General features: G+C 51.7%; 1 protein-coding gene across 8 annotated transcripts in view; it reads left to right on the forward strand.

Moving 5' to 3' along the window:
* Positions 1-18194, forward strand: part of IL4R (interleukin 4 receptor) — a 40931-nt gene extending 22737 nt beyond the window's left edge. For 5 of the 8 annotated variants that reach the window (XM_029220136.1, XM_029220135.1, XM_029220134.1 and 2 more), the window contains 5 exons: positions 3957-4113; positions 7212-7311; positions 9122-9200; positions 10597-10646; positions 12138-13698. In XM_029220136.1, coding sequence (XP_029075969.1) covers positions 3957-4113; positions 7212-7311; positions 9122-9200; positions 10597-10646; positions 12138-13698 — 1947 coding nt within the window. Of the gene's footprint in view, positions 1-3956; positions 4114-7211; positions 7312-9121; positions 9201-10596; positions 10647-12137 lie in introns of all 8 variants that reach the window. The other 3 variants (XM_029220138.1, XM_029220142.1, XM_029220141.1) reach the window with 2 other exon arrangements.
* The last annotated feature ends 234 nt before the right edge of the window (positions 18195-18428 follow it).

An 18428-nucleotide genomic window follows, 5' to 3' on the forward strand; every position in this document is an offset into this window, starting at 1 on the left:
TTTTCTCCTGAGTGCCACAGGCCTTGGAAATCCCATCTGACTCTCCCTCCCGCGCCCAGGCCTGTAACTGTTGAGGGTCTGCTGGGAGCCATGCCCTCGTGTCCCGGGACCCAGGCTGGCCTGGCTTCGGCTGCCGGGGAGCAGGCCCCTGACATCTTGAGCTGTCACATCAGCTTCCGTCCCTGCTTCTTCTCTTCCTGGCCAAGCCGGGGGTGGGGGGGTGGCAGGTGTTGATTTACATCTCTCAGGTGTGGTTTTCCTCCTTGGCACTGGGCCAGGATGTGGGGTAGAAGCAGGAGTGGGGCAGCCAGGCTCTCAGAGCAGTCGAGAAGAGGTGGTTGGCACAGACACTGAGGAAAGACGCAGGGTCAGTTTTGTCAGTAAATCCCCTTCCCGTTCCTGGGCCTGTGCAGGCTTCGTTCAGGGCATAGGCTGGAGGGGAGAGAAGGGTACAACCTATAGGGTCCAAAGGAATATCAGTTATTTGCTTATCATGGCTGGATCCAGGTTCCAGGAATCTCCATCCTTTGTTCCTGCTTTATTCTATGTTGGCTTCACTTTTAGGCAGGCTCTTCCCTCATGTAGCTGCCAATATGTCTACTAGCAGGTCCAGGCCTGCATCTTAAAACCACAGTGGGAAAAGTTCTTCTCTCCAGATAGTCCCAGTAAAAGTCCTGGGGCCAATGATCAGTTACCTGCCTGGGATCACATGCCACTCTCTGAACCTGTCGCAGGCTGTGGGCAGGAGACGGGGTGCTGGTGCAGTGTTCTCACTGGCCAGGGCTGAGTCACATGCCCACCTCTGGAGCAGGTCAGGTCCGCCTCACCCAAACCAGATGGGCTGAAAATGAAGGAGGGGTGGCTCCCCAAAGGAAGTTCTGCGGAAGAGGAAACAGAGACTGGGCTGGCTGAAACACAGCTGGGTTCAGGACCCAGCACCAGACTCCAGCCAGCGGACAGAATTGTGCCTGGGCTACGGCTTAATGGTCATGTAGGTGCTCGGGGCTGCCTCAGGCCTCAGAATTCCAGGTCCAGCTTCTCTTGCTGGTGGGGCAGAATCTACTGAGACACCCTTCCCCCATCTCTCCCTTTCCAGGGACAGAACCGGGCCCGAAGAATTCCCCTCATTAGTCATTGGCCAGAGATAGTCACATGCTCCTCTCTAACCAGTCACAGGCTAGGGAATGAAATAGCCGTGATTGGTTTAGACCAATGAGAATTAACCCTGGAACTGGAGACAGAGGCTTACCTGCCCTGAGCTTTCGGTACCTGACCCCAATTGTGTAGATGCTGGGTGGGTGCCCAGCTGTGTTTGCTACAGTCTTGCAGGTACCACCTGTGGCTCAGACTGGTGGGATCAATTCTAAAAATATTAGAAACTCGCTGTGGAATTTGGGAGATGGAGATGCTCATTGTCCTGGATGATTTCTGGACAAGGTTCTATAATGGAGTTAGAGTTTTGGCTTGGGCAGTGAAGGATGTATAGGAGTTCTCTAGCTAGGGAATGGTAGGCCAGGCAGAGGGAGCTACATGAGCCAAGGCTTGGAGGCATGAAAATTCATGGTGTATCTGAGGATTATCGGGCTGTGGGAGTGTGTACAGTGAAAAGGCAGAAAATGAGGCCACAAGCTTACTGAGGGCCATGAATGCCATGTTCATGATAATGTCGCGGGTGCTTACTATGTGCCAGGCTCAATGTGTATTCTCACTAATGACTGGGAAAGCCCTGCAGGTGGGAAGGTGTTTGTCTATCCATTTTAGTGACCAGGACACTGAGGTTTGGAGAGGTGGAATGACTCACCCAGTGTCCCACAGCTGGAAATGGCCAAGCTGGGATTTGAAGCCAGGATTTGGACTGAGGGACCTGTGCTGTTCTCTTCTTCCGGATCTTTCTCTCAGAATGGTCTCTCGAACACCTGGCCTTTTTTGTTAAAAAACACACCAACCACAAGTAGTTCCTCGGAAGCTCAATTTCTTTTTTGTTTCTTAGTAAACCATTTCCCAATTCCCTATTCCTCTCTAAGGTGTGTGATTCCTTCAGTGAACCAGATCCAGCTGCTGCTTCCTGTTTACTGCGATTTAGAAAGAAAGGAACACCGGCAGTAAGAGTGTCCTTCTCTCCCTGCCCTGGTCTCCTCCTGTCACTCCCACCCTGTCCCCAGCTTCCCTGGAAAGTTCCAGCTGCCCTCCAGTTTCTCCAGCAAGCTGTTAGGACTTTGCTTCCTTGCTGTGCACACCTCCCCTCGGCTCCCTTTACACCAGACCGTTGCCCCCAGGTGCTTCCAACCTGCCAGCAGGAGCAGTGTTGCCAGGAGCTGGGAAGGGGCTGTGGGGGATTGGGGGGGGGGGGCCGCGAAGGGATGGACCCTCCACAGGGGGAGAAGCCCAGGCAGAGGATTCAGGCCACTGTCGTGCTGTCAGAATCCATCCTGAACCCAAACTTTACTTCATTTTTTATTTTTTTAAAGTCTTAAAAATAAAAGTAATATTCACATGAAGTAAAAAATTCAAAGGCTACCGAAGGACTTAGAAAGGAACTATGTTTCTCTCCTAACCCCAATCTCCAGTACCTCTCCCAGAGGTTGACCACTGCTCCCCGTCTCTTGCCAGGAGGGGAAGGCCAGGCTAGAGCAGGCAGAGGGTGTGGAGGCGTGTGTGTCCTTCTAGAGAGAGTTTATGCCTGTACGAGCAAATGTGTGTGTGTTCCTTCATCACCGTGAAGTTTTTATTATTACATGAAAATATTACTGCAAACAGAACTGCTTTAAACAGCACATATTTATTGCCCCAGAGTTTCTGGGGGTCTGGAGTCTGGGCACGGCTCAGCTGGGTCCTCTGCTTAGGGTCTCACAAGGCCGCACACACAGGGGTTGGCCAGGGGATTGCTTCCAAGCTCCTGTGACGTTGGCAGCATCCAGTTTCTTGTGGGCTTTGAACTGAGAGCGTCGGGTTCTTGCTGACCTTTGTTGGGAGGCCGCCCGCAGTTCCTTCCCTTGTGGCCTTTTCAAAGCCAGCAAGGGGGAGAGAGTCTCCTAGCAAGTTGGAGTTACAGCCTTGCATAATGGAATTACATCCACGTAGTCCCTATGTATCCATCACCTTCACCATATTCTGTTGGTTAGGAACAAGTCTTAGGTCCCCCTGCCCCTTTAGGCAAGGAGAGGGGATTACACAAGGGCGTGATACAAGGTGGGGTCACGGGGCCATATGAGTCTGTCTGCCACCATCACTATGCCTTCTCCCTCTATGTTTTGAACATGAAAGGCAACAGACAACACATACTAATCTTCATGTTACCTTTTTCACTTAACAACAGATCTTGAACCTCCCTTCCCAGTTGGGGCTAGGTTGGGCGGGACTGAGATGATGGGCCATTGTGTTTGGGCTTGACTGTGGAGCCTCCAGAGAGCCCTTGAAGGAGAGAGAGGGACGCGGTGACCCTGTCTGTGCCTCAGAAAGATCACTCTCGTGCTCCCCGCATGCCTGGCCCTGTCCAAAGTGCTTACCTGTGTTAACCCACTTAATCCTCACAGGAACCCTGGGAGGTAGGCACTTTTATTATCGCCATGTTGCAGAAGACATCAAGGTCCAGAGAAATTATGTCACTTATCTAAGGTCACACAGCCAGAAAGTGGCAGTAGGAACTCTTACCTGCATTTTACAGATGAGGAAACTAAAACTCAGAAAGGTTCATTGACTTGCCCCAGTAACGTCAAAATGGCTGATCAGGGTGGGAGTGAGGGTCAGGATAAGGACTGATTCCCTGACCCATCCTGCTCGATTCTGGTCACAGTTGTGGAAGTGACAAACAAGGGCCTGAAATTGGAGGAATAACCAAATACCCAGGCTGGTGGCTCTTAAACATTGTGGGGTCAGCTAAGGACAGCAGCCCGGGTGGGAGCTGGTACTCCCCTCCCCCAGACTTGGTGCACTAATGGCTCCCTTTCCTCTACCAGTTCAGAATTTATAACGTGACCTACAAGGGGCCCACCCTCCGCTTTGCAGCCAGCACCCTAAAGTCTGGAGCTTCCTACAGCGCACAGGTGAAGGCCTGGGCTCAGAGCTACAACAGCACCTGGAGTGAGTGGAGCCCCAGCGCCAAGTGGCTTAACTGTGAGTATCCTGCTGGGAGTCCTGAGCAGTCGGCCGCGCCGTGTGGCTTGCAGGATCTCAGTTCCCTGAAAACGGAACCAGGGATTGAACCTGGGCCACGGCAATGAAAGCCCGGAATCCTAACCACGAGGCCACCAGGGAATTCCCAGCAGTTAGCATCTCTGTTCCCCACCTTCATTCTGTGGCGAGAGACTTCCCCAAGCCAAACATCTGGTTTCCATATCACAGGATGCTCTAATTGCAGTGACAGAATTACCAACTGATGTGGTATACTGGTCAGGGTAGGGTAGGTTACAGTAAAACCCACAAGCTCTGCGGCTTAACACCGTAGAAATATGTTTCTTGCTCACATAACAATTCAACACGAACTACCAACACGAACTGACTGGTAGGTGGTTTTCCTCCCTGTGGCTCCATCATTCTCTAGGACAGAGATTCTCAGCCTTTCTGTATCGTGGACCCCTTTGGCAGTCTGGTGAAGCCTGTGGACCTCATCTCAGAATAATATTTTTATTTTTTTTAATTTTTAATTTTATTTTAGAGTATAGTTGATTCACAACGTTATGTTAGTTTCAGGTGTCCAGCAGAGTGATTTAGTCATACATATTCATATATCTATTCTTTTTCAGATTCTTTTCCCATGTAGGTTATTACAGAGTATTGAGTAGAGTTCCCTGTGCTGTACAGTAGGTCCTTGTTGATTATCTATTTTATATACAGTAGTGTGTATATGCCAGTCCCAACCTCCCAATTCATCCCTCCTCCCCACCTTCCCCCCTTGGCAACCACAAGCCAGAATAATATTTTTAAACGTATAAAATAAAATACATGGGCCTTTAAGGGAAACCTAATTTTATTGAAATGCGATTATAAAAGGATTTTAAAATATATTTGTTATCTAGGAATACATGCTTCTTTAATAACACATTAAAAACAGGATCTAGTGGTAGTTGTCATAAATACTGTAATTTCAAAGTAGATGAACATAAATGGCATTTCCTGCTACTGCAGCTGTCAGGTGATTTGAGAATAGCTGTGACTTCTGATGGGGGCTAAGTAACTGATGCTGCTATTACTGTGGTTTGCTCCCTCTATTCCTAATGGGAGGAAATGCCAGGTTTCAGAAGTTAGTGAAAACAAAGATATCATTTCTTTCCCATCCAAGTTCCCAGACCCCTAAATCCTAACGGCAACCATGTTGGAGGTCTGTGGACCCCAAGTTAAGAATCCCTGCTCTGTGGACCTGCCGTCATCTGCATCCAGCCAGCAGAAAGGGAATGAGAGCGGGGAGACCACACGGGCTTCTTAAAAGTCTTAGCCCAGAAGTGACACACATCCCTTCCTCTCAAGCTCTATTGGTGGAGCTGGTCACATGGCCACACATAGCTGTAAGGGATTCTGGGAAATGTAGTCCCTCACCTGGTAGCTGCATCCTCCAAACAACTCTTTGTGACTTTATCACACTTTTGCAAAAGAGTATTGAATTATCTTACATAAAATGAAGTCTTTATTTTATTTATTTTTGGCCGCGCAGCATGTGGGATCTTAATTCCCCCACCAGGGATCGAACCCATGCCCCCTGCAGTGGAAGTGCAGAGTCCTAATCACTGGACCGCTGCCAGGGAATTCCCCTAAAATGAAGTCTTGCCAGTGGACCTTCCTGGTTCATACAGCCGCTCAGTTACATCACCACAGAGTCTTTTCTTTCCCTCTGCCATCCCTAGCATGGTAGCATTTTATCTTTACTCTTGTCACCTCATGGCCCCAAGTTGTCTGCTGCACACACCCTCATGCCCAAGACCCAAAGGAAATGGAAGGCTGCCACAAGGAGTGCATCCCGTGCATCTTTTATCATGAAACAAAAACATTTCCAGTCCTGGTGGCCTTTCCCTTGCCTTTCATTGTTCAGGACTGTCACGTGGCCTCTCCCAACTGCAAGGGAGGCTGGGAACGGAAATGTCTGAAAAGGGGACTAGTTTTGGCCCATGATTGGCCCAAACCTCAGGGTGGGCACATTGCAGCCTAGCAAAGAAGAAGGGGAGATAGCTGTTGCACGGTGGAGGCTGCCTCGGGCATCATCCGTACAATGGGGAGAAGGAAGGGCTGTTGTGAACATTCAATGAAGGAAGGATTCTTCAAAGTGCTGGGCACAGTGGTGATTGGCAGGTACCCCAACCCAACCCACCACACGCCCCTCTCAGCATCGCCTATCCTGTTCCATGGATACCTCTTGACCACCTGTCTCCCACTCCGGGCTGTGAGCTCTATGGGTAGTATCTGCTCTGTGTCTATATCTCCATTGCCCAGTATGGTGCCAACACAGTAAGTGCTTGGGATAGTTTTGTCACATTGATTTGATTCTTCCTTTAACCTGCAGAAGGGAACGGAAATAACTTGTATGGGACAGATACCATGTGGTGGACACTCATTATTTCCACAGATATTTCTTGAGCTCCTACTACGTGCTGGCCTAGTGGTGAACAAAATAGGCAAAAATCCCTGTTCTTGTGGAACTGACATTCTAGAGGGGGAGACAGAAAATAAACAAGTAAATAAAAATATAAATGAGATCTAGATCCCGAGGACAATAATTCTGGGAAGGAAATAAAGCAAGGAGAGGGGGCCAGCTGTGTGAATGGACGTGCAGGCACGGCTTCAAGTGTATATTAAATCGTACAATCCTCAGAACAACCCTATGAGTTAAGTAGTTATTAACCCCGTTGCACAGAGAGGAAACCAAGGTACAGAGTGAGTGAGGGGCTTGTCCTGGGTCTCCAGCTAGTATATGACAGAGTCAGGCTTCGAACTGGGGCCGTCCAGCTCCAGAGTCTCTGCCCTTGACCCCACTTATTTCAAAAAAGAGAAAGCAGCATGTTCAAGATCCTGAGGTGGCCCCGAGCTTTGGAGGAACGGGACAGCAAGGAGGCCGATGTGGCGAGGGCTCAATGTGCAAGAGAGGGGAGTAGGAGGGGATGCAGCGGCCAGCTCACGCAGAGTCTTGGAGGATGCTTTCACGAGGCCTCGGTCTCCTGCTCTGGGAAATGGAGACCAGGCTGGACGCAGCACGATGCAAGCTCACGGCTTCCCTCCACTTCCAGACTATGAGGCGACCTTGGAGCAGCGCCTCCCACTGGGCGTCAGCATCTCCTGCGTCGTCATCCTGGCTGTCTGCCTGTCCTGCTATGTCAGCATCATCAAGTGAGTCCTGAGCTGTGCAGGAGGCTGCCAAGCCAGCCCCCTGTGGTGTGGAGTGGGTGGGAATTTCCCCTCTGATCTGTCAGCTTGCAGCCCTTTCATTCAACGATAGATATTTATTGAGCAGCTACTATGTGCGAGGCACTGAGACCGACAGGGACCCTGTGTCCTTGGGGAGGCACAAGATGCCAGGCCACCGAGTAACCATGGCTGTTTTCCATAGTGATCCTTGCGCTGAAGGAGATATGCCAGGGCGAGGGGGTGAAATGCTCCAGGGGCTGTTTTGGATGGGGCGGCCAGTGTGGGCCCCTCTGACAAGGTGTTTGGGCTGAGACCTGACTAGGGGAAAGGAGCTGTCCAGGGCAGGAGCTGGGGGCAGGGCCTTCCTTTGGCAGAAGTGAGGTGGATCATGCCCAGGGTATGGCCCAGACACTTGAAGGCACGTGGCAATAGACAGAGGAATTCTAGATGACTGTCCTGCAGAGTCAGACCTGGGTTCAGATCCTGGCCTTGGTGCTTCGTAGCTGTGTGACCAAGTTTCTGAACCTCTGTTCAGCCTTGGGTCCCTATTTCATCAGTCCCAAGAGTCCTAAGGGACTCCCCGATCACTCGGTGTAGGGGGGCAGAAGGAACCTTGTTTCCAGTGAGCTTGAGCCCTTGGAATCATGGAGTCTCAGAGCCTCAGTCCTCCCACCTCTGAAATGGGACGAGCGGGCCCCAGTTGACCACTTAAGGATGGCGATGGTTGAGGATTGATGTGAGCAAGTGTCTGCACTCTGCCGGGCATACAGTAGGTGTGCAGGGAATGCAAGGTCCCCTCTCCACGTCTGTTGCTGATGCCTCTGAGCCCCGCTGGGCTGGTCTTTCTCCTTCTCTGAGCCTCAGTTTCCCCATCGTCTGTCTTCCCTACCCCTACTCACTGTGTTCCAGTGCTCCAACCTTGCTGTTCTTTGAACACCCCAAGCAAGATCTTCCCTTGGAGCCTTTGCACTTGCTGTGCTCTCTGCCTGGAAAGCCCTTTTTCCAGGCATCACCGAGACTGACTCCTCCTCCACCTACAGTTGCCTCTCAGAAGTCACCTCCTCAGGGAGGCCTTCCTGGATCACACTATTCCTCTCTAGTCCCTATCTTCTTTATTTTTATTCCTGGCACTTATCGCCAGGAATGAATGATGTCACATAATCATTTCTGCAGGGTTTTTGCCTGTCTTGTTCACTGTGTGTCCCCGAGGCCTGGCACAGTGAGTGGTACATAGTAGGTACTCAATAAATGTGTGTTAACTGACTGAGTGGAGTGGGTGGAGGCTAATCCAGGGGGTGTCTGAGGACCTTCCCTCCCAGCACTGACGCTCCGTGGCTCCAGGCTGACCCAGGAAGGGAGAAGGAATACCTCAGCCTCTCAGGCCATCCCAGGCCTCTCCCCAGCACCTTACCCTCAGCTGCTCCAGAGTAAAGGTTGTTGAAGGGGAAACCCAGAATTCTCTCTCTGCAGCTTGAGTGTCTCCTGATTCCCTGGAACTTGTTCCCTCTGGAGCAGAGGCGGCCACATTAGGAACTCCACTCTGGGTAGCAGGATGCTGGAGCCCAAACCCAGCTCTTAGCTGTCACTTCACCTCCCTGGGCCTCAGTCTTCTCATCGGTAGAGTGGGGTTAGCAGTAGAACCTGTTTCACGGGGTGAGGGTGAGACAGCCAAAAAACCTATCGACATGATCTCTGACCCCTGATAAGTCTTGGTGACTATGATAATTTTTATGGGAGTGATGTCAACCTGTTAGTGATACAGGGACCAACATCTTGTCCTTTTCTTTTTCAGGATTAAGAAAGAATGGTGGGACCAAATTCCCAACCCAGCCCACAGCCCCCTCGTGGCTGTTGTCATTCAGGATTCTCAGGTAGGAGAGGGGGTTGGTAAGGATGCTGTGCACTGCGTGTACAGGGAAATACGACTCAAGATGTCTGGGATGTTCAGGATATTTCTTGGCTTTTGAGGTTGCACATGGGAAGTCAGGAAGGTTTCAGGGTAGGTTGAGTCAGCAGCTAGAGGCTTTCACTCCCTTCCCTTTGGCTTCCATGACTGTTCTTTCAGCCTGGGTGGGAGACAGGGGTTCCTCTGGGGTTGGTTTTTTCCCTCCCTTGGGAGGAGATGATCCCTGAGGTCATCGGCATGTCATCTCTTGGCAAGGTACCTGTACCAGAGCAGGAGGCCAAAAGGAGAGGGAGAAGGGGACAGGCTTTCTGTATATTCGTCTTAGGAGCAGGAAACTGCCCCCCAAAACACTAGCAAATCTCTCCATTCTCATTGGCTTGAATTACATCACAGCCTCTTTCCTAAACCACTCACTTGTAAGGAGTGGGAATACTTGAGACCAACCAGGTGGCCACCCCTGAGCTATGGGTGGGGTCAGCTTCCCCAATGCCTTAGTGCCATCAAGGTTCTCTAGGACAGGGGGAGGCGGGGATACAGGTCCTGTCTAGAACAGAAGGTCTGAGTGTCCTCAATTCTCCAGGGACCCTGTAGCAGGCTCTGGAGTCCAGTGGTACTGGCTTTGAACCCTGGCTCTGCCACTTACCTGCAGGTTAGACTTAACAAGTTGCTTAACTTCTCTGAGCCTCAGTTTTCTTGTGTGGGTTATAGCAGTGGTTATAACAGGGCTGGTGTTGAAATTCACCGAGACAATCCACATGAAGTGTATATTACAGCGTCGTGCACATAGTGTCGTTTATGTATCAGTTAGATTTTGCTGTGTAACAAATCATCCCAAAATTTAGAAAGTTAAAACAGTAGCCACTTATGTAGCTCTTGCTTCTGCAAGTCTGTAGTTGGGCTCTGCTCAGCAGTGGGGGTGGAAGGATCCTGGGTTTGGCTGGGCCTGTACCAGGGGCCTCACTCGCAGGTCTGGCAGGTGGCTGACACATCTGGGGCCGTGGAGGTTACTAAGCCATGTATGTGTCTGTTATCCTTCAGCAGGCTGACCCAGTTAGCACAGTATCACTTCCACCACATGCTATTGGTCAAAGCAAGTCACACAGCCATGCCAGATTCAGGGATGGGAGGAGCTTCAGAGACTGGCCATTTTTGCCATCAGCCACAGCAACTTAATAGTGCAGCCTCCTTAATTCTCAGAAAACTGAGGCTCAGAGAGGGGAAGCAACCTGATCAGACCTCAGACCTGTGTGATGTCAAGACTCAAAGTCTCCTCACGGCAAACACGTGCTGAGCATTGCTGGACGATAGGCTGGGCCGGCAGGCCTCTCGGCTCTGTGTCACTGGCTGTCTCTATGTTTTAGGTGTCACTGTGGGGGAAGCGGTCCCAAGGCCAGGAACCAGCCAAGTGCCCGTATGTATATGAACTTGGATCATCGCCTATGTGGATTTGGAAGGGGATGGAATTGGGGTGGTGGGCCCCATCTTGAGAGTCTGCCTTATCTTCCTTGTTCAGCACTTGTCCTGTGACACTAGACTTCAAGAGATAGCAGGGGGAGGGGGTGGTCTGGGTAGGTCAGCTGCTGGCTGAGTCCCCTGAGTTTCACTGGGGGTCAGGTACATACTGAACCCCCTTGGGATGCCCAGTCTGTTCTGAGCAAGCCTGATGGGGGTAACAAGCAGGGCAGCTGTACCACTTGTTAAACTGTTGACATAGTGGCATACTGGTGGGCAGATACCACTATCCTGGACCCTTGAATATGCCACCATCTTCCTGGCCTCCTTAGCCCCTCTCTCAGGGCCCCTTGAACCTACCCACAATCCAGTAACTGAAGGGTTTATACCTAGCACAGCAGGGGACTCCAGGATGCTGCCCCAGCCCTAGGACTCCCCAGCCATTCTAATTGGTCCTTACTTATGCTATGGTGTTGATAGGTATTTTATTTTTATTTATTTTTTAATGTCTTTATTGGAATATAATTGCTTTACAATGTTGTATCAGTTTCTGCTGTATAACAAAGTGAATCAGCTATATGTATACATATATCCCCATATCCGCTCCCTCTTGCGTCTCCCTCCCACCCTCCCTATCCTACCGCTGATAGGTATTTTAAATACCGTCATCCCTGACAAAGACTTCTCCTTATTCAATAGATTGAGTTTGTATTATATGCCAGACTCCAGAAATCCCAAAGTAAGACACAGGCCCTGCCTTCAAGGAGTTCCCAATCTAGTAGTGAGGGTGGACTGATAGATTATTGATTATAAAGTCTGGAAGTGTGTTTGCAACAGATAGACATTGATACCCACCAGGGTTCTCGGCCTTCCCTAGTCAAGAGAAATTGACTAGATGCCAGACAAGAAATTCAGGCAAGGCTTTACTGGGGCCCCTGCTGCAATGGGGCGGGGCGGGGTGGGTGAGGGGCTGGGGGGTGTTGGAGAACAAGTAGCAGGTTCTCTTGCCCACTCCCCGAGGGGGGCAGGCGAGCTGGTTCCTGATATGGGGTGAGGGTTAGGGGTGTGTCCAGGGATTGGGCCGGAGGGGTAGCTTAGGTGTTTTGCCCACCCCTCTGGTGGTGTGAAGTGCAGGCGGCATGCGCAGTACCCTGATTTTGCTCCTGGCTCTTCAGAAGTGGCAGTTGCATTTTTTGGCCTTTCTGTATCTTATGTACAAGCCCCAACTGCGCTTGCAGCCAGTTTTTTTTAGTCCCATATAGTTTCTTTGTATTTTGTTGCTGGAGGTGAGGTTTGTCCACTTGCAAGCATTGTAGCACTACAGCAAAGGGTCCTGGGTCCCAGCCTGTCTCAACATCAGTCCAGGGTGATTTTGAGCTGGGCTTTGAAGGATGAATAGGAGATTTTTCAAGTGGAGAAACTGAACCCTGATCGAACTTTGCTCTTGTAGACACTGGAAGACTTGTCTTGCCAAGCTTCTGCCCTGTTTACTGGAGCATGGCATGGAAAGGGATGAAGATTCCGCCAAGGCTGCTAGAAACGAGCCTTTCCAGTGTCCTGGAAAAGTAGCATGGCACCCCATGGAGGTCAACAAGACAATCCTCTGGCCAGAGAGCATCAGCTTTGTTCGGTGTGTGGAGCTGTTTGAGGCCCAAGTGGAGAATGAAGAAGAGGAAGTGGAGGAAGATAAAGGGAGCTTCTGCCCATCACCTGACAGCAGTGGGGGCAGCTTCCAGGAGGGCAGGGAGGGCATCGCAGCCCGGCTGGCAGAGAGCCTGTTCCTGGACCTTCTCGGGGGCGAGGATAGGGGCTTTAGCCCACAGGGCTTGGAGGAGTCCTGCCTTCTTCCACCTTTAGAAAATCCAAGTGTTCAGAGGCCCTGGGCCACGTCCCCAGGTGTGGGGCCCCAGGAGGCATCGTCTGAGGACAAGGAGCCTTTGAACCCAGAGTCAAGTCCTCCAACCCAGAGCCCAGCCAGGCTGGCTTTCCCAGATATGCCCGGCGTCATCGCAGACAACCCCACTTACCGCAGCTTCAGCACCTTCCTGAGCCAGTCCTCAGGCCCTGGAGAGCTTGACTCAGACCCACAGCTGGCCGAACACCTGGGGGAAGTGGACCCCAGCATCCCCGCCGCCCCCCAGCAATCTGCACCGCCCACCGCGCTCCAGCCTGAGCCAGAAACGTGGGAGCAGATCCTGCGCCAGAGCGTCCTCCAGTGCAGGGCAGCCCCGGGCCCCGCCTCGGCCCCCAGCAGTGGCTACCGGGAGTTTGTGCAGGCCGTGAAGCAGGGCGGCGCCCGGGACAGCGGGCTGGAGGGCTTTGGCCCTTGCGGAGAGGCTGGCTACAAGGCCTTCTCCAGCGTGCTCGCTGGCACCGCTAGCTGCCCGGGGACATCTGGGCCTGAGCCCAGCAGTGGGGAGGGGGGCTACAAGCCCTTCCAGAGCCTCACTCCTGGCTGCCCCAGAGCCCCTGCCCCAGTCCCCGTCCCCCTGTTCACCTTTGGACTGGACGTGGAGCCCCCTCACATCCCTCAGGACTCACTCCTCCCAGGCAGCACCCCAGAGTGCCCTGGTTTGGAGGCAGTGGTCAAGGGACAAGACAGCCAGAAGCCCCTGCTATCCCCAGAGCCAACCACAGACCCCCTCGGGGATGACCTGGCCAATGGTATTGTCTACTCAGCCCTCACCTGCCACCTGTGTGGCCACCTGAAGCAATGCCACGGCCAGGAGGAACGTGGCAAGGCCCACATCGAGGCCAGCCCCTGCTGTGGCTGCTGTCGTGGGGACGGGTCCTTACCCCCGGTGAGCCCCCTGAGGGCCCTGGACACCCAGCTCGGTGGGGCATTGGAGGCCAGCCTCTCTCCGGCCTCCCTAGCACCCTTGGGTGTCTCAGAGGAGGGTAAGTCCCCCCTGTTCTTCCAAACTGCCCCCAACAATGCTCAGAGCTCAAGCCAGACCTCCACGGTGGTGGCCATGCTCTCCCCAGGGCCCACGTGCACGGACGCTTCCTAGGTGCGTGCCCACTTCTTGCTGGAGTCTACAAGCGAAGACTGGGCCTTACCCGTGACTGCGGAATGCCTCCCTCCAGAAGGCAGCCCAGCTGGCAGGGTTCCGAAAGACTCAGGGAACCCTGCTATGAAGTGGTGAAGTTGTCCAACACTGGGGCTACGGAGACCAGCCGCCCCAGGCTCCCACCATTGGCCCGGGCTCGCCACGTCCCATGGGAGTGGAGGCACCTGCAGGGATCAGGAGGTTCCCGGGCGCCTTGGCTTGTGAATGAGCTGTTGGTCATTTCACGGGTCCACAGCTGCCCCAGTGGACTATCGCTGTCACGCTCAAGGCGTGTTTTGTCCACCGAGCTGCTTTGTTACTCGTGTCTTGCCCAGGCCTGGGGTTAGCTGCCACCATCTCACTGGATCGGATGCTGAGCCTAGAAGCTAACCAAGCCAATGGGAGAATGACTTGGGAGGCCTTGGGAAACTGAGGTCCAGAAAGAGTGGTCATTTGCCCAGAGACGCCCGTTCATTTAACAGAGGTTGACACTGGCAGCAGCGCCTGAGCTGCGGAGGGGCGCTTAGTCAGGTGGAGTTAACGAGGACACGAAGAATTGTGATTACCGAGCAGTGACGGCTTGCTGCCAGCTTCCCACACAGCTGTAAGGTCGGGGGTTCCTGTTAATCACTGGATCCCCAGAACAAGCATGCCTGGTGACCTTGGGGCCGGCGTGTGCCCCCATGCATGCCGTTGCTGGCATCGGTGGTTCAGAGGGAGTGGCTCAGGTCTCCTGATCCAGCGAGCTGGGCGTCCGAGATGCCGACACCAGGCACATCACCTGCACCTCGGCCCCGATCTCAGGTTGAGTAATGTGCATTGTTTGTGTACATCTCAAAAATTGTTTCATCACCTGGTGTTTGTGTTTGCTGAGGAGGGTAGAATGGGGGGGGATGGAGTTTTGTACAAATAAAGGTTCTTTACCTCCTTCCCCACCCTTCCCACCCCATTTATTAAACAAACATACTGCCAGGCACCGTTGCGAGTGCTTTACCTCTATTAACTCGTAGAATCCTCCCATCCAGAGGTACTGAGACCAACCCAAGAGGTTAAGTAACTTCCTGTCTTCTTGGGTTTCCCCGAGACCAGGATTCAACTGCAGTTTGTTGAAATAGGTGGCGATCCCAGGAAGCCCTGCTTGGAGAGTGGGGAAAGGAGGCAGGGAAGGGCAGGAGGCAATAAAAGGTGTTATCGCACAGAGTGCCAACGCGGGCAACAGGTGCTTCACACCGCGGGGGAGCTTGGGCAGGCCAGGCACAGTGCATGCCTGGAGGTGGGGAGCTAGCTGTTTGTCCACCAACTCCCATCTGTCATTGGTGGAGGGCTGCTGCCAGGGGCAACTCCCCAGCACTTCCAGCTGCTCCAGGAAAAATTCCTCAGATTGAGAGCTGGGGGGGTGGGGGAGGAGCGGTGTTTGAGCAGCTTTGGGCACGTGGAGATGTGGACAGGGCTGTGATTGGCAGCTGCTCCTTTGCCAAGGTCACACAGCTAGTGGCAGACCCATAGCTGAGCCATCGCTCAGCCTCTTTGTAGGTGATCCGTGCTTTAACATCTGGGCGGTCGGTGTATGGAGTGGGCCTCAGACAGGCAGGCAGGGGATCTTAAGCTCCTTTGTCTGCGATCACTCTGTGAGTAGCCGCCCTGACTGCCACGTTTGCAAAATGAAGGGCTCGGCTGTTTGAGGTTCCTTCCTGCTCTGGCATTCTACGTAATACATTACGGAGGTGATGGGGACCTCACTACCTTACATGCAGCCTAATGTTTGTGAGAACTGCCTCCTTTGTGCTGAGCCCAAATCTATCCCTTTAGCTGCCTGAGTCACCACCCCACACCCACGGTTTGCAGATGAGGGAAACTGCTCTAGAGAGGAAAAGGGACTTGCCAACGTCACACAGTGAGTGGCAGAACCTGAACTAGCCCTCTGGACCTTTTGTCTTCAAGAGTTCTTTGTAATAAAATATAATAATTTAAAATAAAAATAACTAGTTAGGACCAAGCAATTTGCTTGGTGTCGTACACTGACTGTGTCACAGCTCTAGCGAGCAGGTTATTATCCCAACTTTACAGATAAGGGAGCAGGCCCAGAGAGGTTGAGGTTTAGCTTAGGGCCACACAACTGGGAAGTCCGGGAGCCAGAATTTGAATCCAGGTCTGATTGCAGAGTTCCCAGCCACCATGGTGTGCCATCTCATGTACAGCATGGCACCGACTCGATTGTCAGCTCTGATTAGCCTGCGGGTCATCTCAGAAAATCAAATTTTAAAACTAAGCAGCCAGTGGATAGGACTCGGTGCTTTCACTGCCGTGGCCCTGGTTCAATACCTGGTCGGGGAACTAAGATCCCGCAAGCCTCGCGGGGTGGCCAAAAATAAAATAAAAACTAAAAAAACTAAGCAGCCAACAGAGAAAATATATTTGGGTGAGTGCTGGAGAGCTGGTTGGATTGCAAGTCCAACAGAATTGAGACTGACTTATTCTATCCCCAGGATCTTAGGAGGAAGACACCCAACTTGTCAGCTGAGGCTCATATTACAGAATCCGCTGGGCTTTGGGAAAATAGAATGGAGAACTAGGCAGAGACACCTCCCATCTCTTATTCGGATTTCAACCCACCCTCCCAGGTTCAGGGAAGCTGGAGAGAGGTCACTGTTCTGGCTTCCCCAACCCCCTTCTCCATCTTAACACAGGGAAGGAGGAAGCAGAGAGAGCGGGAAACACATCCCACTGATGTTTACTGAGAACTTACTATGGGCCAGCCACTGTGCTGGATGTGAGGAAACTGAGTGACACAAAGTCCCTTCCCTCTTGGATCCTACAGTTCAGTGGGGTAGACAGAAATGTAAAAGACAAAAGGAAAAAATAGGAGTCTGAGATGGGGGGGTTAGTGGAGAGGTCTTTAAGGAGGTGACATGTGAGCTGAGCCTTCAGTGACTAGAAGAACCAGGATGGACTGGAGGAAGAGCATTCCAGGCAGAGGATAGAGCAAGTGCAAAGGCCCTGAGGCACAAGGAGTTTGGCGTGTTCCCAGTAAGAAAGATCAGCTACAGCGCAGTGAGCCAGGGACCGTGGTGAGAGATAAGGTCAGGCAGGATGGGGGACTGGAGTGAGGAATTTATATTTTGGCTTAAATGCACATTAGCCCCACCCACTGAGAAACATGGTCCAATAGACACCCATCTCTCTTCAATCTCTCCAGTCCCAAACGTAATCCATCTATAAGCAGGAGCCCAGGAGAGGAAGTGGAGGCACTGGAGATGTTCCTCCAATAGAACTCCCTCTCACCTCGCAGAAGTGGAGAATTAAGGTTCCTTCTGACAACAGTGATGGGGGTGGTTAAAATCCTCCTTGCTGCTCTTCTCACTCAGGAGTGAAGTGAATCCCACCAGAAATGTGTTGATTAGCACAGGGGAGTGCCTGGCCGCCAGGGTCTTCCTTGAGAATTTCTTTGATAAAAGACTTTTAAAAATCCCCTTAAAATCTGATCTTGACCTCCCAGGCATGTCTCCAAGTTAGGCAGGGAACCCAAGGGTCTTCGGGGTGTGAAGTCCCAGCCCCCATTTCTGCTCGCTCTGTCTCCTTCGTCCTGCCTGTGTCTTCATTTTTTTCATCTGTAAAATAAGAAGGATGATGAAACCTGCATTGGAGCGTTGTCCTGAAGATAGTCTACATTATCATCAACCGCTGGGTTTACTCCAACCTGGCAGGGGCACAGGTAACAAGAGTGAGAGGGTACAACCAGCTTAGAAATCTAGAATTCTCAGCCTCAGCCACTGCTCTGGGCTTCCTCCCGTGGACCAAAACCAAACAAACAACCAAAATGTTGCCTGCCGTTTCAGTCAACGAGGAATGGTGTCTGCATTCTGGTAAACAAAACTATTGCCCACCATCAAGCCTTCAGCCACTGCAGCTGCCCCAGGACAGTGAGCCCCGAAGGGAATCCGGGAGAAAAACAGGATACACGCCCTAGACAGTTAAGATGCCCAGACTCTCGCATCTTCCCAAACACAGAAAAGCACTAAAATCATTAACTTGAGATGTCTGCTTTTTCTTGTGATTAGCAATAATCTTTCGACGTTCTACTACATGTTTTGTTTTGTTTCAGCAAAAACTCCTATAGATCCAGGCTGCCCTCTTACCTCTTTGGAACAGTTCCTCAGAGCGGTCTGAGAGGCTGTATCCCAGGCTATATAGTTCTCAGTAATGTCCCTGAATAAAACATAATTCTCAGCTTTTATGGTGTGATTTTTTTGTTTTTGTTTTTTTTTTCAGTAGACACTCCAAATCTCCCTGGTAAGCCCCTGATGACTCCCACTGCCATTAGTTGATCCTGACATGGGAGATCCCCAGCTCATGCCCGCCTCAGTCCCCCATGCTCTCTGGCTTCTGCCTACTCCTTTAAGGTCAGGGCTTCCCCAGACTAAGCCTGGCGAGTCACTCCTTCATTCAAATATAATTACTCCCTGACAGCAATTGTTAAAACAAAAATAAATTTCTCAAATTATGAACGTGGATCAAAGTTTTATTTTAGATTTTTAGGGAGGGAATCAGAAAAAAAGAGAGAGAACATTGGTTCAAGGAACAATCTTAGTGTTACCAAATGCAAGTTCATGTGGGGGACACAGTGAGACCAACAAACCAAAATGTCGGAGTTTGGAGCAGAGAAAGGTTTATTGCAGGGCCATGCAAGGAGA

Source organism: Monodon monoceros, unplaced genomic scaffold (genome assembly GCF_005190385.1).
Source record: "Monodon monoceros isolate NGI ecotype Baffin Bay Population unplaced genomic scaffold, NGI_Narwhal_1 Super_Scaffold_13, whole genome shotgun sequence".
NCBI lineage: Eukaryota > Metazoa > Chordata > Mammalia > Artiodactyla > Monodontidae > Monodon > Monodon monoceros.